A 25881-nucleotide genomic window follows, 5' to 3' on the forward strand; every position below is an offset into this window, starting at 1 on the left:
GAGCAAATCCTAAGCTTCAAATTCGGAATAGTCAGCGCGAGAATTCGTTTAAGAAAGAAAAGATTTAATCTAGCTCCGCCTTCATGCCGCGCACCTCCCCCTTCTTCCTTAGCGCCTCCAGTTCCTCCTTGGTCTTGTCCTCTATCGCGCGGATGTCCTCCATCGTGAGACCGTGCCAGCCGTCCATCCAACAGAAAACTTGCCTGCGTAATCATAACGTTAGAACTCCTCCGATCGAGGACACGCGTCTATTACCTATGAAAGTGCGTGAATAACCGCCTCTCCGATTTTTGAATGAAACTCTCGACGCGCTTCTGCATGCCGAACCACTTAAATTCTACGGTAACTAACTTATAGCACGTCATGACTGGGTTCACTTTCGTCTTCCAGTCGGGGCCGACCAGCGGTCCGCGTCCGGTCTTCGTCGACTTGAACCGCGTCGGGTCCTCGGTCTCCTTGTAGTCGCTCGGGCTCATCGGATCGTTCGCGATGTCGATGTGCACGACGTCGCGCATCTTCAGCTTTTCGGGCGGCAACTCGTGGACCTAAGGCACTCGATTTAGGCACACCCCCCTCGGTCGGTACGCGCGTCTACTCACGTTTTCCTGATCGCCGATGTCGCCAATGTGCATACTTTCTATACAAATGACAAAGTTCTCTTTCATGTAGCCGGGATTCTGCAAGGCGAGCGGTTGTGGATTTACAATAAGGTAGGGGGGGGGGGGAAACTCACCGTTATGACGGTTTTGCAGTAGGGATACGCGTTCCACGCCTCCTCGTGTATTTCCAGGCTACCCTTGGGGGCAAGGTACCGTACGAACGCGGGCACCTTGCTGGCGAGATGGTAAATTTTGTACGTGTACTGGCCCGAGCTGTATTTGCCGCCGAGCAGAGGGTAGTTTGTGAACGGTTCATTTTTAAGTACCTCGATTCCTTCGCCGCCTCCCGTATTGTCTTTGGACGCCTCGGCGACGCTATACAATTGCGCTACTTGATACTGCAAAAGAATTGTAAAGGTTCTTTCAATGCAGTAATACGTAATTTACCTCTTCGACTGTTAGGGGCAAAGTTACTCGGCTAAAAACATCAATTAATAAGTAAAGATGGTAATTATGTCATTTGCAAGTAGTCAAGGTTGAGGTATGTGATCTACACATGTAATTTGTACGTGGGAACATGAAAACAGTGCAGAGACAAGGTCCACAATTTTGATGATGACAATTTCGATGCTTTGATACCGAAAAAAAGGAATTAAATGAAATTTGGTGCGGCGGCTGCGACGAATGGACCGTACTTACAATTCTTGAATTAGCATTTTGGGCGAACGTTCCTTAAACACTACACAATACACATGGAACTTGCCAAACAGGTCTTCCACTCACAACCCTATTCCTCTTCAAAGTACTGAATCACCACTCCGCCACTCACTCACTCGATGACGGTCCCCCAGGGCGCAGGCGTCGTGACGCAGACCTACGTCAATACGCGTTCGAAGAAACGTCGACGTTCATCGAATCGATTCGACGAAGACTCGTCTAATGATGTACCGGGTGCGTCTTTAGAAAAACGCGGTACTATGGGTTCAAGGTTGGGAAGTACCGGAACCGGAAATACTATCATTCCTTTTTTGATACGAAATATGAACTTAGCGGCTAACTTCATAATTTGAGGACAGCTGATTTGATGACACTTTCTCAAAGGCAAGTGATCCCTGTATATACAACTTACGACGATGCACACATTTTTGAGAGTTGGCAACCACGCAATTTTTAGGAGGGGATATACTACAATGTTAAGTTGTAGTATCATGACTTTATAGAGTTACATTTATAAAAGTTATGGACTAGAAACCAATTTCGAAAGAAAATTCAAAGGGCTGTAACTTTTGATCTAGTAGCCCAATCTTGGAACTGTTTGAAATTGTGGATTCTACAATCCACATTCTATAAGAAAATGTTTTTTTCCCGGACGATCTGAGACAATTTTTTGTTCGGACCAAAAAAAAAGGCAGTGTACAACCTTCCTTTTTTACCAAAAATCGACTACACCAAAATTTCTCGGGAAAACACTTTTTCTTATTAATTTTGGTGCGTAGAATCCAAAACAATTCGTACTTTTTCGATCAGACTTCTCAATCAAAAGTTATAGACTAGAAACCAATTTCAAAAAAAAATTCAAAGGGCTGTAACTTTTGAACTAGTAGCCCAATCTTGGAACTGTTTGAAATTATGGATTCTACAGGCCACATTCTATAAGAAAATTTTTTCCGGATCGATTTAAAGCCCGCTTGACATGGAGCAATAAAAATTGCAATTGCATGCAAGTTGCAAGAAAAATTGCGAAAGGCATGCGCAGTTCAAAGCCAGCTGATCAATTGCTGCAAGAGACTTGCATGCAATTTTTATAGGACCGGTGCTATTTTTCTTGCATGAATCGTGCAATTCTAGGGATAAATCTAGTTGTTTTTGTGGCACCAACCTAGTAAAATACAGCGGCGGCAACTGTGATGCTGAGAGACGCACTCATTACTTGTTTTTACTAATCTTATTTATTCTTGTAATTTTCATGTTTCTTCAAGCAATCAAAATTTAATTTTCATTTGAGGTTAACAACTTTGTTGACAAATCCATATGTTTCTTCTGTTGGCAGACATGTGGCAATTGAAATAGAATTGCACCATGTCAAATACCATGCAATGCTTATTGCATGCAAGGATTTGACCTTGCAATTTCTTTCTGCAAGTTCTTGCGCGTAGTATTGCTCCATGTCAAGCGGCCTTAAGACTTTTTTTTTTCGGGGCTCAAAAAAAGGCAGTTATTACCTTCCTTTTTTACCAAAAACGACAGCTGTTTCAGTCGCCGTTTTGGCTCCGCAGTTGGCAATCTACCGCCATACTTCTCACTGTGTGTCCAAGTTGCCAATTTTTAAATTATTTCTACATCTCTCTCCAATGTTTACTTCTCCTCTGTTATGATGCATTTCCCAAAACAGTGAATAATTCACCTTCCGCCCCCCCCCCCCCCCCCTTCAATGTTCTATCTCTATCACCATACAATCCCTCGTCCGTTTTAGTGCGTCTGCAGCAGTATCTTCACAATTTTGTTGTACATTTGATTGCAATTGCGTCCAAGTAAACCAAATCGCGGGAAAGGGCGGGGGAATAAATGCACGTTCAGCCCCCCCCCCCTCCAATAACTTGTAGAACTGATTTCTACGGTCACTGCAACTACATACAGTGATATTCATGTAGAAGTGGACATAGGGATTTCCTATGTCTACTTTTACATGATAAAAGTCTCCTGAAAGACGCCTAATTTTATGCAACCGAAATAACTTCGTGAAACAAATGAGGATCTGCCTGTCATTAAATAATTAATATGACAGCCATCTGTATTTGTTTCAAGACGTTATTTTGGTTGCATAAAATTAGGCGTCTTTCAGGAGACTTTATCATGTAAAAGTACAAATAGGAAATCCCTATGTCTATTTCTACATGAATATCACAGTGGTATGGCTTTGTACACAAACGTAATAGAAAAGCACTGATAGCAAAAAAAAAATAAATAAAAGCAAATGAAAGTTTAATGTAAAAAAGTACAAAATCAAAATTTCATTAGAGATTCAGTTAATATCACATATACATGATGCTACAAAATAATAATTGCATAATAAGCTGTAAGACTTAGCTGCACTAGTAGTCTAAATATCGACTGCCTTACTCAGAGGGCGCTGCTTTTAAAATGAAAGTGCCACTTACTACCCTAATTGTATATTAAAGGACGGTACAACACTTTGATCCCCTTTTGGAATATTTGCAAATTTAAAAAGCACCGTGCGAGTATAAAATCTAAATATCATTATTAAGTACACTTATACAATTACAATAAAAATTTCCCAAAAGTGAGGGCCACCAACAGAAATGAGGCGTTAAGGATTAAAGCGCGATTATGACACTCTTCCGGCGGTGTTGCAATATGCTTGCACAAAATTTGACCGAAGGACTTAAATGCGTCGTTTGACTCTTGTTTGCTGTAGCGATTATTAAACACAATGGTCGGTACGGACAATAGCGGACTCTGAAATTTGACGGTCTGATCTCCCAAGGCCGCCAGGTACTTTGATCCTGTAAACAAAATGTTAATGTGACTTTTGTTTTATGTTTAAAACATGCGTCGACTTACCGTCGATGTGATTGACACAGTTCTCGATCCACATGTAATTGGGAACGCTATTGTCGCGGGCGCAATCGTCGATCGGAAACACGTACTTGTCGGACCCGTCGTCCGGATTCATGCCCTTCGTCGTCGCGTTCATCAGGCAATTGAGAAAGTCCAAGGTGATCGGGTTAAAGCCGTAACCGTCGGGCGTCTTCGCCGACTTCTCGATCACGTTGAGCGCGCAGCCGTGTATCTTGTTGCCGTGACACTCGTACGGTCCGTGGTGGCAGGTGAACTCCCACTGCTCGGGCGAAACTTGCGTTTGCTGAACACACACGCGCGGTTAAAGGCGGCTCGCGAGGGCGGTCATACTCACGTTGCTCTTGCCGTAGGGCACCAGGGTTAAGTCGATCCATTTGGAGAGGTTGGTCTGTAGAAGCGGGTGAAGTTGAGTCGTGAAGAACTTGCGCGAGTCGGGGCACAGCGACTCGTAGTAAACGGTGACGGGGACCTAAAGTCGAGCGCTTAAGAAAGCGAGTGGCGAGGAATGCCTTACCTTTTCACCGGTTACGCAAAGCACACCGGATAAAATTGTTAAAAAATATATCGGGATCATTTTGGGAGCAACACTTTCAAATAGCAAAACTAGATTCTTGTTAAACAATTAATTAATTCCGCTTACAACATCGTTAAAAGGAAAGTTTGATAAATGCGTTGCGGGGTCCGGGGAGGGTCGTTGAGGAAGCCAGCGTCGGCACATTGGGGTACGTATTTCGTTCGCCTCACCCTGTACATAGAAACAGATGCGCGTAGTAGTTCAAACGAACCACCTTACATAACCTCTACAACTTTGCAGACGTGGAACTTGCACTGCTACAGACAGCGATCCCCTCAGTGTTTAATGGCCATTTCCTGGTGAGGACTTCTCCAGCGAGATCCGGACTTATGTAAGTGTGCTACCGATTTGATTAATTTGCCTCGTTTTTGTTGCAAAATGTTTCTTTTTAATGGAGAGCACAACAAATCTTTTACTATGAGAGAGTTCTAAGAGCTCAACATTTTGGGGGAGAATGAAGCGCCGGGCCCCTCCAGGCGAGAGAGCCATGACGTCATATGGTAGTTTTTGGGGAAAGAATAATCGTTTCCTTTTATGTGCCCCCCAGACTCCTCTGTGCTATGCTCTTCCCCGCAATGCTATGATTTTTGTGGAAAGTGTCAAGTCTAAATGTTATTTTCTGGAAGATATATCAACATTCTAAGGACCAAACATTGTGGGGGGGAATGTAGCACCGGGGGGTCTTTATGCTCCTGATGCGAGTAATTAGCAATAACGGGAGAAGTGGTTTAGCAGTCTTGTTCCTTTTTTCTTGCCTTACGCGCCTGATATTAAAACTACACATACGAGCAAGAATCTTATCTGTGCTCCTGGTACCCAGTTTATTTTCTGGGGAGTCCGATTATTACTCATTTAGCACGAGGGGCTTTTTAGGCTACCTAAAAGTTATAAAGGACCGCGAAATGCGAGCAAGAAATTTTTCTGTTCCCCTGATACTAATAATTTTTCTTTAAAAGTTCTGTTATTTGGAGAACACTTGGTCATTTCATGTTTTGGCGTTCTGCGCTCCTGATACTAATCATTTTTTTCTTAGGTTATGATTATTTAGCACTCATTCAGTAATCTCCCTCTAGTCCTGCGCCTAGGAAATTGTTTTACAGTAGTGCAGTAATTTTTTTTCTGATCTGCGCTCCTGATGTAATTGTTTTGGGAGAATAGTAGGAGATACTGCGTAAGGGTAATCATTTTTATTTACAAAGAGTCTTATCACGAAAATCTGTATTTACCAATCGCTATTATTATCTCTTTCCTGTCCTGCGCTCCTGATACGAATCATTTTTGACCTTTTTAAGTGTACGCAATAATTGTTTCGGTGATTTTGTTACTAGTAATTGAGTAGAATTTGGTTACTTATTTTGGAATCGTCCTGCGCTCCTGTTATTGGTTTAGGGTGATGGGTAGTGAAAGACTACGAACTGTAAAAATGTTCGTCTGTGCTCCTAATATTCATAATTTTAGCAAGAGTATATGAATGAGCTTTTCTGCTCAGTTTGGCTATTGGGAGCACGCTCCTGGTACCTGTATTGGGTAATTAATGAGTAACGAGCCTCCTGTATTCTGAGCTCCTGATCTTTTAGAGTAATTAGAAGAAATTGATGATAATTTATTTCTATTATCCTTATTTGTTACTACTTTACACTTTAAATAATATTAGAGCTCGGCCCCCCCCTCCAGTCGCGAGTCGAACCATCTAATCGTCCGGTTTACGCATCTTGCACAGATGCGACAGCGGCAGCAGAGTAATCTTATTTTTAAACTTGACGATACCCTCCTGAGAGTCGAAGGAGAGGAGTTCGCCGATCGCCTCCCGTTCCTCGCCGATGATCACCTGCAAATGAGCTCGTTTAAAATTCGCGCACGCGCCCACGACGCGAGTACCTTAAATATGTCGCCGCGTTGAGGTTGAACGGGATCGAGATGGTCGCACATTATGGTGACGACGCGGTCTTCTTCGGGCAGAAAGACCGAGCACATTGAGCCCGAGATGCTACGTATGACGCCGGTCTGGCCGACGAGGCCTTGGTCGTCGTGACTGTCGCGTATGCGCACCTCGATGTCGATTGTGTGCCAATCGGTCATCGGTAGGACCTCCAGGTTCGCGCCCGGTGTTTGGGGGTTGTATGGCATGTTCGGGCTGTAACCGGTGCTGGGGGTGTTGTACGGGTTGTTGCTTGACGGCGATTGGCTGTAGCCGGTCGCCGGGCTCGGGGTCGACACCACGCCTACAATGGGTTTAGTGAATTCGGGCGGGGCGCGTGTGATTACTTACTTTGGTAGCCGGGACTGGGTTGGTACGGGCTGTATCCGCTTTCGTTAAACATCGTTCCGGGCGTCTGGGGCGTGTACGGTCCGTTCATTTGATAGCCGGGCGTGCTCGGGTTGTAGCCGGGCGACGGGTACGTGTTGGACGCGGTGGGGTCCCACTCGGAGTGAGCGTTGGGAGTGCGCGAGCCGTCGTGCAACGGCGTCATCGAACCGTAGTGCAGGGGAGTACGAGAGCCGGCGTCCGCCATCGGAGTCTTATTGCCGCTGTCTCTGTAGAGCGGAGTTTGGCTGCCCGAGTACGCGGGCGTTCTGCCGTAGCTCGTGCTGCCGGGATCGCGAGTCGGAGTTCCTGAAACATGTATGTGGTTTTTTGCGTTCTGCGTCAATTTACTCCCCCCCCCTCCGTTTTAGAAATGAAAAATGTTGTTTTGCGCCCGTTTGCAGTTTGTTTGCGCACGGCCCGTTTCAAAATTACGATAAAGTCAAATTTGGGAGGGGGGGGGGGCAAAATTCACTGCCTGACAATTTTCCAAAAATACTTTCGTTTGCGCCCCCGCCGTTTTTCAGTTATTCCAAATATAAAATTTCATTCTGCCCCTTCGCCATCAGTTTTTAAATTTGATGTTTCCCAAATTTGAAACGTGGGGGGGGGGGGGCAGAATGGAATTTTGAATTTGAAATAACTGAAAAACGGCGGGAACGCAGATATCCACCCTGTTACAAAATAATTGGGAAATTGGCGACTTTGCTCCTTCTGCCCCTCGTGCAAACGGTACTTACCGACGTCGGCAATATGGTTCTTGTCGACCGATATCGTCTGGCAGGAGGTGTGAAGTTCGATTCTCGCGGTGGACTGCGTCGCGTCCTTGACGATGCCGATGTTACCCTTGTAAGGGCCTCGAGTGATTTTGATGGTCGATCCGATGAGATCACGCTGGCGGGTGACACGGCCGTGGCCCCCACCTCTCGGAGTACCGAAACCTCCGCCGCCGCCTCCGCCCCCGCCCCCGGAAGGATGCATGGGCGAGCTGCGGCGAGGCGACATGAACTCCATGTTCGTCGTCACCTCCATGGCGGGCGCGGTTTTGTTGCCGCCGGCCAATTGCAAGTGCTTGGTCTTGCAAACGAAAATTCCACCGTTCTGCAAGTACTCCAAGGAATGTAAGAACGCGAAATTCCTGTAGAGGTGCTTAATTTCGCCGGCGAAGCCCGAATGGGGCCCGTCGATGACCTTGACCATATCTTTCCTGTGTAAATTGTTTCGGAACGAATCCAAGGCGGCCGTGAAACGATTCAGCCGCCGCTTCTGCAGGGAACTGGGCCGACACTCGACCACCTTCCCGTGCATATTTAAAATGTGGAAATTCTCGCGTTCCAACCTGACGATCACGCCGACAGTCTCCGAATCCAAATTGACGAGATCTCCCCATTCGAACTTGCCCAAGGAGTCGACGCCGCTCGCCATATCCGTACACAGCTGCAGATCTTTCGGGAGGATTTCCATTTCGTGCATGGTCAGGTCGGAGATCAAGACGACGCGATTATTCTCGACCCGCACTATCAGCCCGGTGTCGCCCTCGTAGCGCCCCGACAGCACTTTGACGTGGTCGCCCATGCTGAAGTACTTTTTCAATTCGGACGCCTGGAAGATGAGGGCGTCCTTGAGATCGTCGTGCTTCGGCATAACGGTGATCATATTTCCGTCGATCGTCACGATGCGCCCCCGCAAGTTAATCAGCTCGCCCTCGCACACCTCGACGTTATCGCCAGCGCTGAAGGTGTGCGTTAACGCCTTGTCTTCCTTCTCGGTCGGAAGTTCCAAGTCGATTCCCTCGGGCTGCTCCTCGAAGCGTTCCAGCTCGGCCAACGTCGGCTTTACGCCGTCCACGATTACGGCGCTCAACGTAAAGTTCTTGTACAGGAAGCCCTTGCGAGAGTAACGATTTCCCTCGAATATTAAAAAGTCACCGTCTGAAGTTACTTCACCACCGATTGCCCTAACGGAATAACCCTGTGATTAGTATTGCTTCTGCTCTCCTAATACACAAACAGCACAAAAAGGGGTGTCATAAGGTAGAGGGCGCACACATATATATATATATATTTTTTTTTGCGAAGGATCTACTTGCCTTATAGCTTCAGGATCGAAAGGTTTACTAGGGGGACGCCTCTTCTTCTTGCGTTTCTCCGCATCGGACTCCTAGAAAACAATCATCGATCAATTGCCAAAAACGACCGGCGTTCGCGAACCGATTGCGTAGTACGTAAGGCGCCCCGCAGCCGAGTGTAGTCGATCCTCGGCAACAGCTTGAGATGCACCTGATTCTGGGCCATATCGAAATAGTCGACCTGCGCGATGTCGTCCTTGTACAGGCCGCGCTTGAGCCGCACCCACTGCTTCGACTTGAGGCCCGTCTGTTCCTTAACGACGCGCAGCACGTCGGTCATCTCCTTGATCGGCACCATCTGCTGCTTCCACAGTCCCATTCGTAAATTGCCGACGTTCTCGATCGACGCCTTGACGTGCGGCTGCTTGTACGCCTCGATGTAAATGTACCCCTTGACCCCCTCGGGCGCGACGACCGACTTGATTTGCAGAGGTTCGTTCGTGTTCTGATACGCGAGGAATTTTCGCATCAGCAGCAGAACGGTCGCCTTCTCCTCGCCGATCCGGCATTTCACCATCCACAAATTCGGATCTCTAAATTTTGACGTTTCAACACGAGAACGTACTTTAGCAACGTACTCACTTTACGCCGGGGAGCAGGGTCTGTTGCGTGATTTCGTCGGACATCTCCTCCCCGCCATCCCCGAAGTGTCGGGCGGCCGCACCGTCATCGGCGTACTTCTTACGCAAGTACTCCTCGATTTCGTGCTCTTTCTGTGAACTAAAATGCGAGCTACCACAAATTACAACGCGACAACTTACTCCCAGAGATTAGTGCCGCGTCGTCGCCCTTCGATTTCGCGAGCCGTCGGCCCCAGCTCGTCCACCTCGTTACCGACAATACCAATCTCTTGAGCGCCATCCTCCCATTCGTCCTCGTCTTCCACCTCGTCGTCGACCTCAGCCTCGTCGATAATAAAACCACCGTAACGATCCTTCTTCTTACGTTTGCGCCGGTGGCCCGAATCACTTTCGTCCTCCTCACTGTCATATTCTTCGCTGTCGTGTAACGAGTCGCCTTCGGGTTCCTGCTCTTCTTCGACTCGTTCCCCGTCCGATGCCTCGCGTGCCTCCGAACTGAAAAGCTCGCGGTAAAAACAGAGTTCTCTAGAAATTGACATACCCAGAGCGACTGCCCGAACGGGACCGCGACCGGGAGACGGAACGACGGGAGCCACGGGACTCGACGCTGCTCTGCCTGGAGCGGTTCGATACGGGCGAGCCCCTCTCCGATCCCGAGGCTTCGGCGTCCGAGAAATTGCTCGCTTCTGAGTCGGACATTCTCACTTTTCGCTTGCTAAACCCCTAAATTCGCGAATTGAAGAAAAAAACTACACAAAATTCGGTTTTTTAATCAACACAAAACAGTTAGACGCCATTTTGTTAGTCCGCCATTTTAAAACCATAGATCAAATGTCAGAAATAATTTGATTATACAGGGTGAACAACAATATTGTATCAGGAGAGCGTAATGATTGAATAATGTACAAATACTAAGCGTTTTCCGAAAAAAAACTGTATTTCTGGGGGGGGGGGGTATGGAACACCCATCAGAGTAGGTACCCTCGGCAAAAAGGAGAGCTTGATAATTCTTTCTTTATGGAATACCCCCTAACATCACAGAGAGTACCCTTGGCAAAAAGGAAGGTTTGGTAGTTTTTTTTTCTATTACTCTTAGCACTCTAGTTGCATTAATTAGCAAAAAGGTTTCGAGACCTTTGTTCGTGTAATTTAAAAATGAAATTTGTATCAGGAGAGCATAATTACATTTAAAAAGGCCTTTCAATCATGTCTACATCTTCTTACTTTCTTGTGATTTCAATACTCAACTGTCTCTTGCGTCAGGAGAACATAAAGACCTTCTCGCTTTCATGTAATCCGAATACAATGTAAGTACATTTAAAAATCTATTTAAAATGTACAATACAAAACAACAGAAAACGCGGTTAATCACAAATAATTATATTATGTTTTTCTGCTAATTTTTCTCACAAAGATCACCGTATCAGGATCACAGAAATGCAAGAAGGTTACAATTAAAGTGTAATTAATTGCATAGTATAGTTTCTTTTTACAATGTTCTCCTGATACATTTTCCTGTAAAAACTTATTGACTCAAGAGAATTTAGTCTATTATCAAAAACCTTCTAGGGTATTATGTTCTCCTGCTATAAATGTCTGTCCCAAAGATTACCGTATCAGGCTCACAGGAACACAATATTTATTGTCGTACACCTGCTTCCGTTTCATGTTTTCCGATGTCTTCCGAATTGTTTAAAAGGCCTTAAAATGCTTGCCGACCAACCAAGCCCTTTGAAAGTTCTATTTTAAAACCAATCAAAGCTCTTTAACGCGCAATGGAAGTTCTAAAGGGCGGGGAAGATTTTTGTTGCGAGAGAATTAGACACTCGTGAAAGTTCTTAAATATTTTAATACGCTTGATTTGGACTTCAGTCTTGTAGCAGGAGAATATAATGTGCGAGAAGCTCTTAAGACAAGAAGTATCAGTTAGTCTTGTAAAACTTCTCTGAGTACTAGGAGAACATGATCTACGAGAGGGTTTTTCACCAAGACCCCGGACGAGGGGCGAGTTACCTACTCCAAGGGTGGAATCTAATAAAATTTATTAATTTTGACATATTCCATTTTGCCTATTAATCAAAAGTGAAGGTTGCAGGTATCCACGTGCCAAATGTAACGTCAAAACATGACAGATTTTTATCTAAACGAATCCAATAATTTATCCCAGTACAAATGCGACCAGACGATCATAATAAACGAAAAATACCTGAAGGAAATCTGGAGATTCCATTCCGAATGCGAACCGAAACGCGAACCAATCGACTGGTACCCCCTAGCGAATTCGTACTACCCGCGCACGGAAGACGTCGACGCATGCGCGCGCGTCGGTCACCTCCTGAGCACCGAACGCGACGCGACCTTCGCGCCCGAAACCGCCTGCGATTGCTCGTGCGAGGAGGACTGCTACTCGGAGCGTTCGGCCCAAATCAAGTACTTTTCGGCGGAGCCGGCCGCGTTTCTGATAATCGGCAAACCGGAGCTGGGCGGTGAGCAGTTGGGGCGGCTCCTCGCCGATCACTGGAGGTGCGTCTACGTCGAGCCCGAGAATTTGATCGCGGAGGAGATCGCCGGTAGGACGCGGGCCGGCGTCGCGATCGAGTATAACTTGCGCGTCGGGAGAGCGATCGGCGCCGGCACCGTTTTGAGATTGATCGCGAAACGGCTGGGCACCGAAACCGTGAAGCATCGCGGTTACGTGCTGTGCGGTCTTCCGCTGGTGCCCAACGGGCTGTTTCACCAGGAGGCGTTAAGCGATGACAGCACAATTTTCGACGTGCGAAACGTGCTCGACGAAATTCTGGCGAACGTGGACCAACTTGGCGTGCCCCCCGCCTCCAAGCACAAGCTGCTTCAGTTTGAAATCGAGGACCCCCCGCCTGATTTTGGAGGGGCGGATTTGGGTAGCGAAGACGGCGATGATGTGTGTAGCACCTTTGGCGAGGACCAACTCGAGTTCATCTTTCGACGCCTTCACAAGTCGTCCGTTGTGATATACATGGCGTGCCCCAACGGTGACGTCATCAGGAAGCGCGCGGGCTACCGACTCGACGTCGACACTAACCAAACGGTCGACTCGCAACAGGAGCTCAACGAGAAAATGATCTACACGCACTTCTCGCAAACTCCCGGCGTTGCCAACGACGAGGAGTTACCTGAAGATTTCATCGACGTGGTGAAGGACAGTCGGATGGTGTTCGGCAGGTCGCAAGGGAGGCTGCTGGTGCGAACACCCCAGAACTTCCCGAGTAATGTGAGCGCCACCTTGGATCGTTTCCGCCAGAGTGCCATGCCGGAAATCGAACGCTTTGTTTTGGCGCACGATCCCCAGCTTGTGATCAGGGTGGATGGGCGAATTTCGGTCGTTCGCATGTTTTACGCCGTGAAGATGAAGCTGGAAACGCTTCCTCTGCAAAGGGTGGCGGTGCCCGAGCTTTGTCTCGCCTCGAGTGAGACACCTGGTGAGGCTGGTCCGGCAGACGGATTGAACATTGACGGTTTAACTGTGGAGGAGTGTTTCGCCCTGTTTTCGAGGCGAAACGTGGCGAGCTCGATGTTTAAGTGGGGGTGGAGCGACTGGGGCTGCAAGTGTCCCGTTTCCATGGTGGACGGTTACGAGATTCGGGGCGATCCGAACTACGCCGTGCATTTCATGAGCAACATCTTCTTCTTGGCCAACCAGGAGGCGTGCGCGAGGTTCCAACGGAATCCGCGCCCGTTTCTGTTGCCACCGTGGCCGAAACCGACCTGCCGGATTTACGTCATGGGTCCCAGACTGTCCGGGAGGACCTCCGTCGCGAACTGTCTGGGGTACGTCTTCAAAGCGGCCGTTCTCAACTACGACCAGTTGATGCACAGCTGTTTCACGGCGAGGCTCAACGAGTACCGCAACGGAATTCGGAGCAAGGCTCTCGAGCACGCGCTCGGCGTACTTAACGCACAGCGGCAGGGGGAGTGGGACGAACTGGAGCGAGAGAGAGCGCTGAAGATCGACGAGTGGGCGTTCGGCCAGCGGGAGGCGATCAAACAGCTGATCCGTTTGAGGAGGGACATCGCCGAGCTGGAGTCGCAAACCGCGTTTTTTCCCGTATCCTCGTTTCCGTTGCAGCTTTCCTACAGCAAGACGGTCGAAAGCTCCGACGGTAACGCGCGCACGTCCGTTTCGACGCTCCCCCTCGCGAAACTGAAGGAGATGGCGAATGAGCTGGAGCGAACGATGGGCGTGCCACCTCTTTCGGATTACGAGGAGCTATTACACGACGTGGATCAACTGTACAAGTATCTACCAGAACACTTGCGGCAACCCACGGAGGCGGTCGTACCCGCCTCGGAGTCCGACGAGCCCGTGCGACTCTACGTCGAGGAGGCCTTGAGGAGTGCGTCCTACGATCACCTGGAAATGACAATGGAGCACAAGGTGGAGGTGCTGACGCGAAGTATTAAAGAGATCGAAGACCGCAACCGTAGCCGAGGAGGTTGGATCGTTGACGGCGTCCAGCCCATCCCTCAACTCTTCCAGGAGCTGAATCCCGACTACACCCCGACCTTTATAATTCTGCTAGCCGACGGCCACGAGATTCTCCTCGAGCGCTTCCCCAAACGCGGCCAAAACGAGTTCCGGGACTTTCGCGGGTTATTCCACGAGATCGAAAAGGAGGAGGCGGCTTGGAGGTCTCCGTCTGTTACCTCGACGGTTAGCTATCGGGAGCGAAACATGAAGCGCGTCGTCGACGAGATTTTGGACGAGATCGACGACGGTCGCCTGGAGAACATCGTCGCGTACACGCGCGACCTCCACCAGTTCGACGTGGACTTCGCCGGGCTAAGACCGAAGCTGGTGGAGTTCGGCATCGACGTTCTCCCAGTCACCGTCTCACCCTCCTTAAAGGACACGCTGAAGGAGGCGGTGCGCCTCGTCGAAAACCGCTACCGGCGACCCGCCTCGGAGTACACGGAGCTGGACCGCGCCGAAGAGGTGCAAGATCTCGGCGGCGGACTCGAACCCGAAGAAAAGGAGGACGGCCCCGACGACATCTTGGCAAATCGCCGCTACGGCGACACCTTCCACTACTGCCCGGTCGCCTTCGCCGAGCACCGCGTGCTTTGGAGGGGCAAGGAGGAGTTCGCCGCCAAATTTCAGGACAAGGTCTACACCTTCGCCGACCGGAGCGCTCTGGACGCCTTCGTCGGCGACCCGTACCGCTATCTTCCGCCGCGTCGCGCGAAAATTCCCCCGCCTCGCGTCTGCGTCGTCGGGCCGCGGGCCTCCGGAAAGTACGCGCTCGCCGATCGACTCTGCCGAAACTTCGGGCTTTGCCGTCACCAATTCGCGAACCTGGACCGCGCGCTCGGGGCGCTATGGACCTCGGAGCGCGAGCGGGTTTTCGGCTTCGTTCTCAGCGGTTTTCCTAGGCGACTCGCGGACCTGTCGTTCATGCTAGAGCACCACGCCATCCCCGATTTGGTCATCGAACTCGCCGCCGACAAGAACGAGGTGCGCGAACGTCTCCTAGCGAGATTCGGCGGGCTGGGGGAGGACGAGTTCGAGAGTTTCGTAAATGAAGTTGAAGATTCCTTCGCCAAGGAGCTCGAGGACCTGCAGGAGACCAGGGAAAGGTGCCGACTGGAGCAGATCCCGTGGGTGACAGTCGACTCGTTTACGCAAGCGGCTCGGGTCGTCGACGGGCTGAAGTTTCGCAACGAGTCCGCATTCGAGAGGGTTTACGAGGTGTCGGTCGATCTCTCGGAGAGGCTTCTGTCGTCGGGCTACTACTTTTTGAGCCGATTCGGTAGGTGGTGTCCGGTCGACGGGTCCAGTCCGGTTCAGATGTACCTGAAGTCGAAGGAAACCTACCAGCTGACCCCTTGCATACATCGCCAGTACGTCTACTTCATCGCGCGAAAAAGTGACGTGGAGAAATTCAAAGCGAACCCGCTGAGGTACACGTCGCAAGCTGGACACGTGCCCAAGGCGCAGGTGCCGTTTCGACTCGCGATCGTCGGGTCGCCGAGGTCGGGCAAGACGAGCCTGGCCGAAAGGTTCCGGAGGGAGCTCGGGCTTCAGGTGGTGACGCGCGGGAAAGCCGGAAGGTACGTGCTGAATTATTTGAGGTTTTCCCAACTGGCCGAAAGTATGGACTCGGTGCTGCGGTTCGGTTGGCAGCTGAGCGAGGAGTGCGCGATGAGGGCTGTGGAGGCGATTTCGTTCGACTCGAAATGTGTAACTCTGGGAATGGTCATGGATGGCTTCCCCGAGAGCAGGACCGAGGTTCGCGCCCTGGCGACCGCCGGGCTGGTACCGCATTTGGTTATCAACCTGAACGCAGACCTGCCCGTGGTGAGCGAGTTTCGTGGGAGCGCAGGCAAACGGGGACTTCCGCCTTTTTCGGAACGGTTCATTAGCCACCGGTACCACCAGGTTAAAATGCTAGAGCCCATCTTTCAGGAATGGTTCCAGAGTGAGTACCAAGTGCTCAAGACTATTCAGGTGGGGCCCTCCAGGTGGCGGGCTTGGAACCAAAGCCGGGATTTGGCAATGGACGCCTTTTCTCAAGTTCAACATTACTTCAGCCACGCTTCGGCTGATACCCCCCTCCACCTCGCGCACATGCTGGTCACGCCTTTAGAATTCATCGAGCGCCAAAGCGGATACAAGAACTACTGCCCTTGCTGCTTGTACTTCGACAATTGTTTAATCGACGGTGGCTCCCCCCCGGACCGTACACGACTCTTGCAATTTCGCGAATACTTCTACTTCATCTGCAGCTCCCACACGGAGCACTTCCTCGGCGATCCCCTCAGATTTATCTCGCCCTACAATCCACGCCAGTTACCCGACCAAGTCCCAGTTCGCCCCGCCCACATTCCCCAAGGAAACCCCTACTCTGAGGGCAACTGCATCGTGTGTTACACGCAGAATTTACCCCGCCACGTGATCCACCCCGGCAGTCGCCTGCTGACGGTGGTTTACCGCGAAAAAATCTACCGTTTCGACACCGAACCATGCCTCCAGACCTTCATGCGGGAACCCCACCTCTTCTTCTCCAAGGTGATCAACTACGACGACCCGCTCCCGGCGCTCCGTCCCCAAGACCTGCCCATACCCGGCTACCTTCAGCAGGACGACGCGCATCAGCTCGTGCGCGCCATCAACAACACTCGCATACTGCGACCGGTGATACCCGGCCTGAGCGTAGAGCAATCGGCGGCCCTTAACGTGGGCTTTCACCTGAAAGTGAACAACCCCAAGACGACGGAGAGATTTCTGCCCCTTTACGCGGAGGCGAGGGAGACGTTCAATAGGAGACGATTAAGTCTGCTGAGGCGGCTGGACGAAATGAAGCGGATGATTAATCCGTATTTATACTACGAGGAACCGATGCCGAAGTTTGTCGATCCGTTGGCCGACAGTTCCCGAGCAAGTAGCGTTCCTACGAGTAAGGTATTCGACGAGCATGATATTAATTAGGAAATTAATGTTGTTCAATTCTAATAAAAGTACAAGTTGAGAGGTTCCACCCTGTATATACAACTTACGACGATACATACATTTTTGAGAGTTGGCAACCATGCAATTTCTGGCGCCACCTAGAAAGCACGAAGGGGGGTTACGCTTGGCATTTTGTGTTAAATGGCGGTCGTGAACGCGTCGCTCCATAAATGTTTGTTGTTATTTTGTGTTATTTAATGCATTTCTTTCTATCGTATTTGTGTTTTGTATGCCACATTTTATATTTTGTGTGTGTTTGAATCTTTGTTTTTGAAATTTACTTGGTTTAACCGCAATGCAGAATCACAGATTTGATACCGTTATGCTATTGTTTGTAATTGTTTACGGTTTTGGTGTAATGCTTGCTTAATTTAACAATTTTTTTAATAAAACACACTTTTTCAGCCTGAACAGCAATTTAATCTACCTGAAACCCTTTGGTGACTACACTTCCGGCGGTTAGTGACTAAAATCGCACGGATTGCGGAACGTACATACTACTGGAACGGAACTTGAGGTACAGCTCGTCGAATTTTGAAGCGGGCGACTGCACGTAGCTCAACTGCACCTTGGCAACCTCGCCCTTCTTCTTCTTGGAGTCGGCCGCCGCCAGTTGATCGTAAGACCTCGTCAGCCCGTAGATGGTGTCGTCCCCCTCGTGGTTAATCATCACATTTTGAAAGTAGCTGTTTTCCACGTAAAACGCTGTCTTGTCGATGGGGCGATCGAACGGAAATCCCAGGTCGAAGTCGTCGTGACGCTCGACGCCCAGTCCAACTATCGGCACGACCGCGTCCTTCTCCAAGACCAACGGCTTGTAAGGGCTTACGATGACGTACATGTAGAAAGTCTGTCCGCTCGCTCGTCCCTTAGGCAGCAGAAACCGTTTGGGGAACGCGTGCGGTTTCTCCGCCACCTGCACCTTCTCGTACATCTTCCGGAAGCTGACGCGATCGTCATTGAACAGCAGATCCTCCGAGTTTCTCACGACGACGTTGGCGCCGCTCGCCAGCTTGTAACGGAAGCGGTCAATCTCGACGAAGTTCAACCGATTCTCCTCCAGCTCGATGAAACGCCCGTACTCGTCCCACTTCGGCCCGATGAACACCCGCAGCACGCCCTCGACGTTCTCCGCGCTGCTGACGTTAATCCTGTAGCTGAACGGTTTGTGATTCAGCCGAAACTGTCGGACGTGAATGTCGAAATCGTTCCCCTGAAACTCGTCGTCGTTAACGTAGACCGCGTTCGAGATGTCCACGTCGAAATTATCGAAGAACGTCACGAGTGGATCGACGGAGATGCCCTCGACCTTCACGCCGGCAAACTGCAAGTAGCCGCGCGCGTACGGCTCGAGATTCCTCTTGTACTTCTGGAAGTGAATGATCAGACGCTTGTAGAGTTGCCAGAAGCCGGGATCGCGCATCGAGGTCTCGAAGTTCTCGAGCGCCGACGGTACCGTCTTGTACGGGCCGAGAGCTTGGAACGTGTAGCCGATCAGGTGGCGCGCGTAGACGAGCAGGTGACCGTAATACTGGGAGTTGATCGCCTGCGGATTCGCCTCGAGAATGTCGGCGAGCGTGTTGAAACCGTCCGGCGTGTAGATTCCCACTTGTTTTCCGTCCTCCTGAAAGTGAAATTCTACGTTAGCGAACCTCTTACATTTCTGCGCCCCTGATCTGAGACCAGGAGAATATAAATGTAAGTTATCAAACTCCTGTACGCCTGATAAATCCATGAAACCGAATGGATCATAGTTCGTAAATAGCGAAAAACGCGGCGTCGGGATGTGACGACCCCATCGCCCATCGCCTAATTGCAGGTGATGCAATCAGTCACGATGTAACAGCTGAAGTTTTTGTGCTCCTGCTCAAAAGAACCGACAAAAAACTGACGACCTACATAATTACTTTTCTGTGCTCCTAATACTCCTTATCAAAAAACTACGGAAGATTTATTGTTTTTGATCTTGAAGCTTTCTTTAATCGGTTGTTCTTCGCAGAAGAACAAATTCGATCAAATACTCCTTTAGCTTTCTGTGCGCCTGATAGTTTTTAGATTTAAATCTTTGGTCAAAGGAGAGTATTCAAACACTTTTCTTTTTTGAGCCCAATTTTAAATATGTTCTTTTGCGCAAAAAATCGAAAAATGGTCAGGAGCGCATAATCGTCTGTTTAATGCTCACTAAATCTGTTGTTTAGCAGCTGGATTTCATGCAATGTTGAAGAGTATTGGAAGAACGGAGTTTGTAGAATCTCCAACGATACTTACTACTGTGCTCCTGATACTCCTGCCGTCAAAATGGAAACATTTGCGCTGTGTACCAACTGCTGGTATGTAGAAATGCTTACATTATATGATTCGGAAACCAAAACAGGCACATCTTTGAGGTATAATTAAAACTGCTTGGGTACAACTTACCAAGACAGAGTATCGGGAGAACATAACTGCCAGATGCTTTATAAACTACCTAATTAATTGTCTGTGCTCCTAATACTCCTATTTATCTCGTATGAGCCCGTAAGCCTTGAGTTTCTGTTTGCCCTTCAAGAGTTTTCAATGATCTTCACAGTATTTTAATAGCTTTTAGACTTTCTGACAGACATTTAAGAACCCTTGAGAACGTTAAGGGTCTATCTGTACGTTTAAGGGTGTTTAAAACTCTTGAAGGGTTGCCAACATCTTCCTAAAGCCTCTAAGAATCTCTAAAAGTTTACTTAAATATTTAAGAAATTCCATGGGTCTTCAAAGGCTTCCAAGAGACTCAAGAGCCTTACATTTTCAAAACCTTTAAAAATCCGTAATATGCTTAAGGTCTGGTAGAGTCTTTAAGGGCCTTCTAAAAACGTTTGGGCTTAACATTGTCCCCAACTTGTAATAGCTGAGCCTTAAGAGCGTTTGTCAGACAACTGTTAAAGAATCTTAAAAGGTCTCTAGAACCTTTCAAGAATTTGACTTTTAAGCATCAAGCTTTTAAAGGATTTATTAATCTTTCATTGTCTTTAAAAAATTCCAAAGGTCTCCCAGAGATCTTTTAAAGTCAGCAATCTTTAAGTACTTTAAAGGGGCATTTAACAGTCCAATCTCGCTTCCAATTGTCTGGTAATAAACCCTTTAACAGTCTGCAGATTTTCATAGTCTTCCACCATGTTAGTCTCTAAGATATCGGCCTTTAACAATTTTTCTGGACCTTCAATTCTCCCATAAAGTTCTTTAAATTCGCCCAGATGTTTCTCGACTTCTTCGAATCTCATACTTCAAATTTCGTAACTGACCAGCGCAAAGGAGGTAATATAACTTCCGTCGCGTGGTAGATTCTCTCCTCTTATTTTTTACTCGTAGGTTCATACATTCGCTATATTCAAATTAAATCAAATAAATTAACTTTTATGTAGCTTGGCAACACGGCATTGTGTACAAGTTCAAATCGTTGCAGGTGTAAACACATCTTTACCAATACCGCGGTCCATTAGCCACCACTGCAATTTTACATCAAAATGGCGTCAATGCATTTCTAACCTTCAAATGGGAATAAAATTTTGATTTTGTGGTGAAGGAAAAGTCTTAATTTTCGCATTTCCCCATAATTTACAGGTACGAAAGTCTATCGCTTACCGTAATAACGAATCCCAAGTCGATAGCGTCACGAATTCGCCTCTCGTAGTCCATGACGCGATTATAGGCGTAGGGGTACGGTCCCTTCGTCGAGAAGCTCTGCCCGTGATTGTAGTAGTTCATGAAGAATTTGGCCCAGTTCGGCCGTTGCGGGAACTGCACCCCGTTCGGATAGGTCATCGACGGAAAGTAGCCGGTCTCGAAGGCGTCCTCGTAGTCGTAGCTTCCAATCTCGCCGAGATGATTCGACAGCCGCTCGAGGTAGTATCGCGCGATGAGCTGCTGGTAGAAGTAGTAGTACTGCTCGCCCCGTTTGTACGTGTTGACGCCGAGCTCCTCGATGTTCATCCAGCAAGGTCGGTACAGGTTGTAGAAGTAGTAGTAGGCGGCGATGCCAACGTCTTCGGTGAAGTAGCTCATCGCCTGCTCTGGGTGCACGTTCATGTACCAACCGGAGTAGTTCGCTTGGAAGTGGAACTCTACGAGGGGAAAGGTTAGAGTTTGTCGCGACACGAATTGCGGCTTACCCGGGAGGGGCCGGCCCACCTGCTTGTAGCGTTGCGCTTTCTGTATGACCTCGGTGTTGAAGAAGTAGTAGGGGTTGACCTCGTAAATCGGCGGGAGGACCATGTCGAAGGTGTCCGCGCGGTTTTGTAGCGCGATCGACAGCGCGTAGAGAAAGACGCCCTGGTTTACGTTGAAGCGGGCCCAGCACGCCGATTTGTAGAACGTGTCGAAATCCTTGGCGAAGTAGAAGACCTTGAAGAGGGCGGCGGCCTCTTCGAGGTGCTCCTCGTAGAATAGTCCGTAGATTTCGTCCATTGGCAGTAGGCCGTACTCGTACAGCTTTAAGAACTCGTCGACCAGCTCCGGGTGCTACATTAATAGTCATTACCCGAAACCGCCTTTTCGGGTTACTCACCGTGTACTTGTCGATGTTCGCCTTAATGCTGAAGGTGTTTGCGATGTCGACGTGTTTTTTCAAGCTCGTCCTCTGGTGCATGTACTTGAAGAGGTCGAGGACATCCCGTTGCTGGGACAGTTTGATATCGTCGCCCAGGACGGCGTAAATGCACAAGGTGCACACAAAGAGAACCCTCATAGTGGCAAATGGGCCTACGTTTCCCGTCGTATTTATAACCTCACTTAAGAGGCTGTAAAAATCTAATCGGGACCTTTTGATAAACCCCACAGGTTGTAAAAGTCGTGACCTTTTGCCACCAATAAATTATTACAGTCGTACGAAACGATGCGTTTATTTAAATGAGCGTGTACAAAAACAATAAATTACTTCGAGCCCGTCGACAAAAGTGCGAGTAGTCCGGCCGTCGTACCGACGGAAAAGATGTAGTTGACCGATGGCGCGAAGCTTCGAAGCAGGTAGAAGCTCGCGAATATGACGATCGCCAGGAACAGGGCGTTGTTGTAGAAGATCGAGAAGGTGGTCGCCTCGAAGTCGGCGACCTCGTTCTTCTTCCACAAGATCCGCTCATCCTTCTCCTTCTTGCTCATCTTCTTGTCCTCGGACAGCTTCTTGTTTAGGTCCCAAGCGACCGCGTCCTCGCGTTTCACAGCGATTTTGTGCTTCAACGTGAACTTGGTGTTTTTGTAGGCGATCGCGATTAGGTAGGTCGACGCCACCGTCACGAAGAGGAAGGGCAGAAGCGACGCGTAGACGTCGATCATGTGGATCCTCCAGAAGAGCCAGATGGGTATTGCGGACACGATGAACGCGTTACCGTAGAATAACGCTGACGATTTCGTGGTGACATTCCGGCTGAAGTCCTGCAGGAGCAACTCCTCTTCCTTGGTGAAGGGCTTGGAGGAACTTTTGGGTGGCATCTTCTAGCACAACTCTAAACGAACAATATGCAAAGCGTACTGAACGAACCAAACGGATATTTTCTCTTTACACGTGAAAGGGAACGTTGACACGTTGACGTTCACGTCCACAGCACATTCCACCAGCGCTTCTCAAAATGTACGTATATTGACATTGACGTGCCCACTGTTTTACTACCACAGCGGAGACTGACAAAACTTTGTTGAATGCGTGACACACTTGATGTGACGCATTTGATAGTTGCAGTTCAGCTGTTTGAAACCTTCCTGCTCCGGTTCCTGTTTACTCCTGGATTCTTAGGTGTTACACTGAGTTGCATACACGTTTTCCAGTTCTCTTAGACGCCATAGTCCTTTCAGTCACATCTTCTTAGGCGACACCTCTTGGGCTTTATTTTGGATAAACATCGTGCTTGGCATTTGGCGTACTAAGAAAGAAATTTGGAACATCCTGTATACAACTGATATCGATCTTCTCCTAAGAAGTTCTACGGAGGACGTAGCGCCGGGGGGTCTGGGGGGTTCGGAAAACTCTCCAGCATACGAGAGTTCTATGTCATTTCTAGAATTATAGTACTTGGGGTTATAGGAAAACGAATAGATTATTGAGATTTCCTTTGTTGTAAGTATTGCCGGAGGGTATTCCGTACCCCCCCAGACCCCCCGGGGCACGTTTTCCACTAGAAAGGGTCTCGACCTTCAGGCCTCTAATAATAATTAATGGAAATATCAACAAATCATTTTACAGAGAACGTAGCACCGAGGGGTCTGGGGGGTAGAGTTCCAATGTCATTTCCAGAAAACTCCCAGTACTAGTTGTAGGAAAATGAGTTCTCCTTTTTTTAAATACTGCTGTACTCAACCCAATAATAATATAACTGTAAACGTCAATTTTAAACATCGACTTAAATTAATGGCGGTAACGTCTCGTGCGCCATCTATGTTTTCGCAATCAATTCTTAGGTTACAGTTGAATGCGACCCACGTTCCATTAGTAAACAAAAGAAATCTAACCTCACTTTTAATACCGGTAGTTTACCTTTAACAAAGAGCATGGAAATCGAATCCAAGCACTCAATCGCCGATTCAGTTTGCAAATATTGCGACGAATTAATCTCGACGAACGATCCGGACGTCCTTCAGTGCCAGCAGTGCTGGGAGAACGTCCACACGAAGTGCCTGAAGAGAGGCGCCGTGCCCGGCGGACTTGTCGGCGACGTTTTCTTCCAGTACACCTGCCTCACGTGCTCGCCGTCGCAGTCCGAGCAGTTCGTCCGCGAGAAGATGCCCTGGCTGCAGGCGATCCTTCTCGTTCTATACCACATGCAGACGCGCAGCCCCGGCCTGGCCCGCAAGGGCTACTTCCACTGGAAGATTCACATAGCGTCGTTCATCGATCACAGCTGGGACATTTTATTTCGCAAAGACTTGTAGGTAATTTCCCGATTTAACTCGCACTGACTCTCGTTGCAGCAAACGCAAAAAGAAATGGATGGGAACGATTTCGGGAACGTTGTCGCACTACAGCCCGCACTTTTTCAAATCGGGCACGACGCTCTTTAACGAGCAAGGCTGGTGGACGCTGACGTATCCGAGGCTCACGCCCGCCCAGATTGTCCAACTGAGTAAGTGCGCACCTCGTACAAGACCGCCTCTCATTTAGCTCGTAGACGTCGAGCTGATGGCCGAGAAGCAGAAGTTGCGCGACTCGAAACTGGCGATCGACGACGGACAACTGTTACGAGGGATATTGCTGACGAAACCGTACGTGACCGAGGAAATGCTTCAAATTACCAGCCGAGAGGAGACCGTCGAATCGGACGAGACACCTCAATTGTCGAAGGTGCAGAAGAAGAAACGGCTACTGTTGCCGACCGTCGCGAGCTTAGGTCTGCCCAAGGTGAAAAAGTCGAGGACTGTCGACGCGGCTACGAAACCCGAGGTCACCGCGAAACCTCCGATGTATCTGGATCCGTTGTGTCATTACAATACATCGCTTGATGGTGCGTACACGTTTTTTAGTGAAACGTTAACACCAGATCTCGTAGAGCACAGTCGAGTTGCTGCACTTAGCATGACCGCACGACTGATGGGAGGTGTACGAAAGGAGCTGATATTATCGCCGTACACCTCCATTTATTTACCCCCGTACATTCGGCGCGACGTACGCATCAGACCGATCTGGTTGCACTTAATGGACGAGCTGAAGGCGAAGGTCACTCCTGACGTGAGCTTACCGAAGCGTGCCCCCTTGGACTTTATGTACGTGCAACCGGAGCACATTCCCGCCGTCAACAGCTTGTGCAATCAATTCTTCTGGACCGGCATCGACCGTAAGTCTCCTTTGCCCCCGAATATTTACCCGCTAACTCACTTTCAGTGTCCGACACACTGAGGTACCCCGATTTTAGTTGCGTCGTGCTGTACAGGAAGCTGATAGTCGCGTTTGCGTTCGTCGTGCCCGACGTTAACGTGAACGAGTGCTACGTCTCGTTCGTCTTCACGAGACCGGGCTGGCGAAAGTGCGGAATCGCCCGCTTCATGCTCTACCATTTGATACAGGTGCGTAAAACGCTAAATTTCGATTTGACCACCGGTAGATTACAGACCTGTCTCGGCCGCGATATGACGCTGCACGTGTCGATCAGCAACTCCGCCCTGTTTCTCTACCAGAAGTTCGGGTTTAAGGTCGAGTACGTCGTGCTCGACTTTTACAACAGATACATGCGGGACGATACGTGCGAGTCGAAACATGCGTTTTTTTGTCGTTTGGAACGATGAGAATGTTCGAAATAAAGATACTCAAACCTTAAAATGCTGAGAATCTTTGAAACTGGCAAGTCCACTTGAAATTTCAGATTAAAGGGAGTAGGGATTTCACCCAAAATAATAAATGTTGAAAATGTATGATACGCCACTGGAATTATGGAAATCAGTCATACCAATTTCAGTAAGTTTGTTTTACGGGAATGGCACCCTGTTTTTTGAATGTAAAATAACTACTAATTTGAAAAATCAATATCGGTAGTTCTAATGTCCAAAGTGCTTACGCACAATAAGACCGTTTATAATGAAACCGCTGATGAAATAATTATGATTATCGATCGACTAGGTAGAAATAATCAACAAAAACTAATTGCGGTAGGTGAACGGC

The 25881-nt window shown here is 48.7% G+C and overlaps 7 protein-coding genes across 12 annotated transcripts; 2 read left to right on the forward strand and 5 right to left on the reverse strand.

The window, feature by feature from the left end:
- Positions 1-64: 64 nt before the first annotated feature.
- Positions 65-1459, reverse strand: LOC116181735 (phosphatidylinositol transfer protein beta isoform). The gene is made up of 6 exons (XM_031502157.1): positions 1299-1459; positions 1047-1077; positions 734-997; positions 600-677; positions 256-545; positions 65-203 (listed from the first exon to the last, which is right to left on the reverse strand). The coding sequence occupies exons 1-6, from the start codon at positions 1313-1315 to the stop codon at positions 65-67; spliced, it is 819 nt and encodes a 272-aa protein (XP_031358017.1). The 5' UTR covers positions 1316-1459.
- Positions 1460-3602: 2143 nt separating this feature from the next.
- Positions 3603-4893, reverse strand: LOC116181754 (GILT-like protein 1). The gene is made up of 4 exons (XM_031502174.1): positions 4714-4893; positions 4534-4668; positions 4182-4482; positions 3603-4123 (listed from the first exon to the last, which is right to left on the reverse strand). Exons 1-4 carry the CDS (start codon positions 4771-4773, stop codon positions 3879-3881), a joined length of 741 nt encoding a protein of 246 aa, XP_031358034.1. The 5' UTR covers positions 4774-4893; the 3' UTR covers positions 3603-3878.
- A 1462-nt stretch (positions 4894-6355) lies between these two features.
- On the reverse strand, positions 6356-10614 carry LOC116181713 (transcription elongation factor SPT5). The gene is made up of 9 exons (XM_031502124.1): positions 10329-10614; positions 9968-10282; positions 9789-9926; positions 9289-9739; positions 9168-9238; positions 7819-9035; positions 7043-7387; positions 6652-6995; positions 6356-6601 (listed from the first exon to the last, which is right to left on the reverse strand). Exons 1-9 carry the CDS (start codon positions 10484-10486, stop codon positions 6464-6466), a joined length of 3177 nt encoding a protein of 1058 aa, XP_031357984.1. The 5' UTR covers positions 10487-10614; the 3' UTR covers positions 6356-6463.
- Positions 10615-11912: 1298 nt separating this feature from the next.
- Positions 11913-17385, forward strand: LOC116181741 (adenylate kinase 9-like). The gene has a single exon (XM_031502162.1). It carries the CDS (start codon positions 11913-11915, stop codon positions 17250-17252), a length of 5340 nt encoding a protein of 1779 aa, XP_031358022.1. The 3' UTR covers positions 17253-17385.
- Positions 17386-17643: 258 nt separating this feature from the next.
- Positions 17644-22017, reverse strand: LOC116181714 (arylphorin subunit alpha-like). The gene is made up of 4 exons (XM_031502126.1): positions 21808-22017; positions 21413-21761; positions 20886-21364; positions 17644-18897 (listed from the first exon to the last, which is right to left on the reverse strand). The coding sequence occupies exons 1-4, from the start codon at positions 21985-21987 to the stop codon at positions 17740-17742; spliced, it is 2166 nt and encodes a 721-aa protein (XP_031357986.1). The 5' UTR covers positions 21988-22017; the 3' UTR covers positions 17644-17739.
- A 108-nt stretch (positions 22018-22125) lies between these two features.
- Positions 22126-22853, reverse strand: LOC116181721 (translocon-associated protein subunit gamma). The gene has a single exon (XM_031502140.1). It carries the CDS (start codon positions 22725-22727, stop codon positions 22173-22175), a length of 555 nt encoding a protein of 184 aa, XP_031358000.1. The 5' UTR covers positions 22728-22853; the 3' UTR covers positions 22126-22172.
- LOC116181717 (cysteine-rich protein 2-binding protein) lies at positions 22736-25868 on the forward strand. 6 transcript variants are annotated; one of them, XM_031502132.1, is made up of 7 exons: positions 22736-22866; positions 23762-24157; positions 24201-24352; positions 24398-24730; positions 24776-25060; positions 25108-25289; positions 25335-25868. In XM_031502132.1, exons 2-7 carry the CDS (start codon positions 23781-23783, stop codon positions 25506-25508), a joined length of 1503 nt encoding a protein of 500 aa, XP_031357992.1. In that variant the 5' UTR covers positions 22736-22866; positions 23762-23780; the 3' UTR covers positions 25509-25868. The 6 variants fall into 6 exon arrangements, with proteins under 6 accessions (XP_031357992.1, XP_031357995.1, XP_031357994.1 ...); XM_031502135.1 differs by having other exon boundaries at positions 22741-22866; positions 23958-24157; XM_031502134.1 differs by having other exon boundaries at positions 22752-22866; positions 23778-24157.
- Positions 25869-25881: the final 13 nt, after the last annotated feature.

This window comes from Photinus pyralis, unplaced genomic scaffold, assembly GCF_008802855.1.
Source record: "Photinus pyralis isolate 1611_PpyrPB1 unplaced genomic scaffold, Ppyr1.3 Ppyr1.4_unclustered_Scaffold19, whole genome shotgun sequence".
Classification (NCBI taxonomy): Eukaryota; Metazoa; Arthropoda; class Insecta; order Coleoptera; family Lampyridae; genus Photinus; species Photinus pyralis.

What these genes read in the sequence shown, in the direction of transcription:
- LOC116181754 (XM_031502174.1), bottom strand. Translation starts at nt 4,773, where the DNA reads ATGATCCCGATATATTTTTTAACAATTTTATCCGGTGTGCTTTGCGTA. An exon ending in TTTGCGTAACCGGTGAAAAG is followed by an intron (nt 4,669 to 4,713) that starts GTAAGGCATTCC and finishes GCTCGACTTTAG; the next exon opens with GTCCCCGTCACCGTTTACTA. An exon ending in TGCCCTACGGCAAGAGCAAC is followed by an intron (nt 4,483 to 4,533) that starts GTGAGTATGACC and finishes GTGTGTGTTCAG; the next exon opens with CAAACGCAAGTTTCGCCCGA.
- LOC116181721 (XM_031502140.1), bottom strand. Translation starts at nt 22,727, where the DNA reads ATGCCACCCAAAAGTTCCTCCAAGCCCTTCACCAAGGAAGAGGAGTTG.
- LOC116181735 (XM_031502157.1), bottom strand. An exon ending in ACTGCAAAACCGTCATAACG is followed by an intron (nt 678 to 733) that starts GTGAGTTTCCCC and finishes CTCGCCTTGCAG; the next exon opens with AATCCCGGCTACATGAAAGA. An exon ending in TTATTCACGCACTTTCATAG is followed by an intron (nt 204 to 255) that starts GTAATAGACGCG and finishes ATGATTACGCAG; the next exon opens with GCAAGTTTTCTGTTGGATGG.
- LOC116181741 (XM_031502162.1), top strand. Translation starts at nt 11,913, where the DNA reads ATGACAGATTTTTATCTAAACGAATCCAATAATTTATCCCAGTACAAA.
- LOC116181713 (XM_031502124.1), bottom strand. Translation starts at nt 10,486, where the DNA reads ATGTCCGACTCAGAAGCGAGCAATTTCTCGGACGCCGAAGCCTCGGGA. An exon ending in GAACCATATTGCCGACGTCG is followed by an intron (nt 7,388 to 7,818) that starts GTAAGTACCGTT and finishes TACATGTTTCAG; the next exon opens with GAACTCCGACTCGCGATCCC. An exon ending in ACCCAGTCCCGGCTACCAAA is followed by an intron (nt 6,996 to 7,042) that starts GTAAGTAATCAC and finishes AACCCATTGTAG; the next exon opens with GCGTGGTGTCGACCCCGAGC.
- LOC116181717 (XM_031502132.1), top strand. Translation starts at nt 23,781, where the DNA reads ATGGAAATCGAATCCAAGCACTCAATCGCCGATTCAGTTTGCAAATAT. An exon ending in CTTCTGGACCGGCATCGACC is followed by an intron (nt 25,061 to 25,107) that starts GTAAGTCTCCTT and finishes ACTCACTTTCAG; the next exon opens with TGTCCGACACACTGAGGTAC. An exon ending in TGCTCTACCATTTGATACAG is followed by an intron (nt 25,290 to 25,334) that starts GTGCGTAAAACG and finishes GGTAGATTACAG; the next exon opens with ACCTGTCTCGGCCGCGATAT.
- LOC116181714 (XM_031502126.1), bottom strand. Translation starts at nt 21,987, where the DNA reads ATGAGGGTTCTCTTTGTGTGCACCTTGTGCATTTACGCCGTCCTGGGC. An exon ending in CGAACATCGACAAGTACACG is followed by an intron (nt 21,762 to 21,807) that starts GTGAGTAACCCG and finishes CTATTAATGTAG; the next exon opens with CACCCGGAGCTGGTCGACGA. An exon ending in GGTGGGCCGGCCCCTCCCGG is followed by an intron (nt 21,365 to 21,412) that starts GTAAGCCGCAAT and finishes TTCCCCTCGTAG; the next exon opens with AGTTCCACTTCCAAGCGAAC.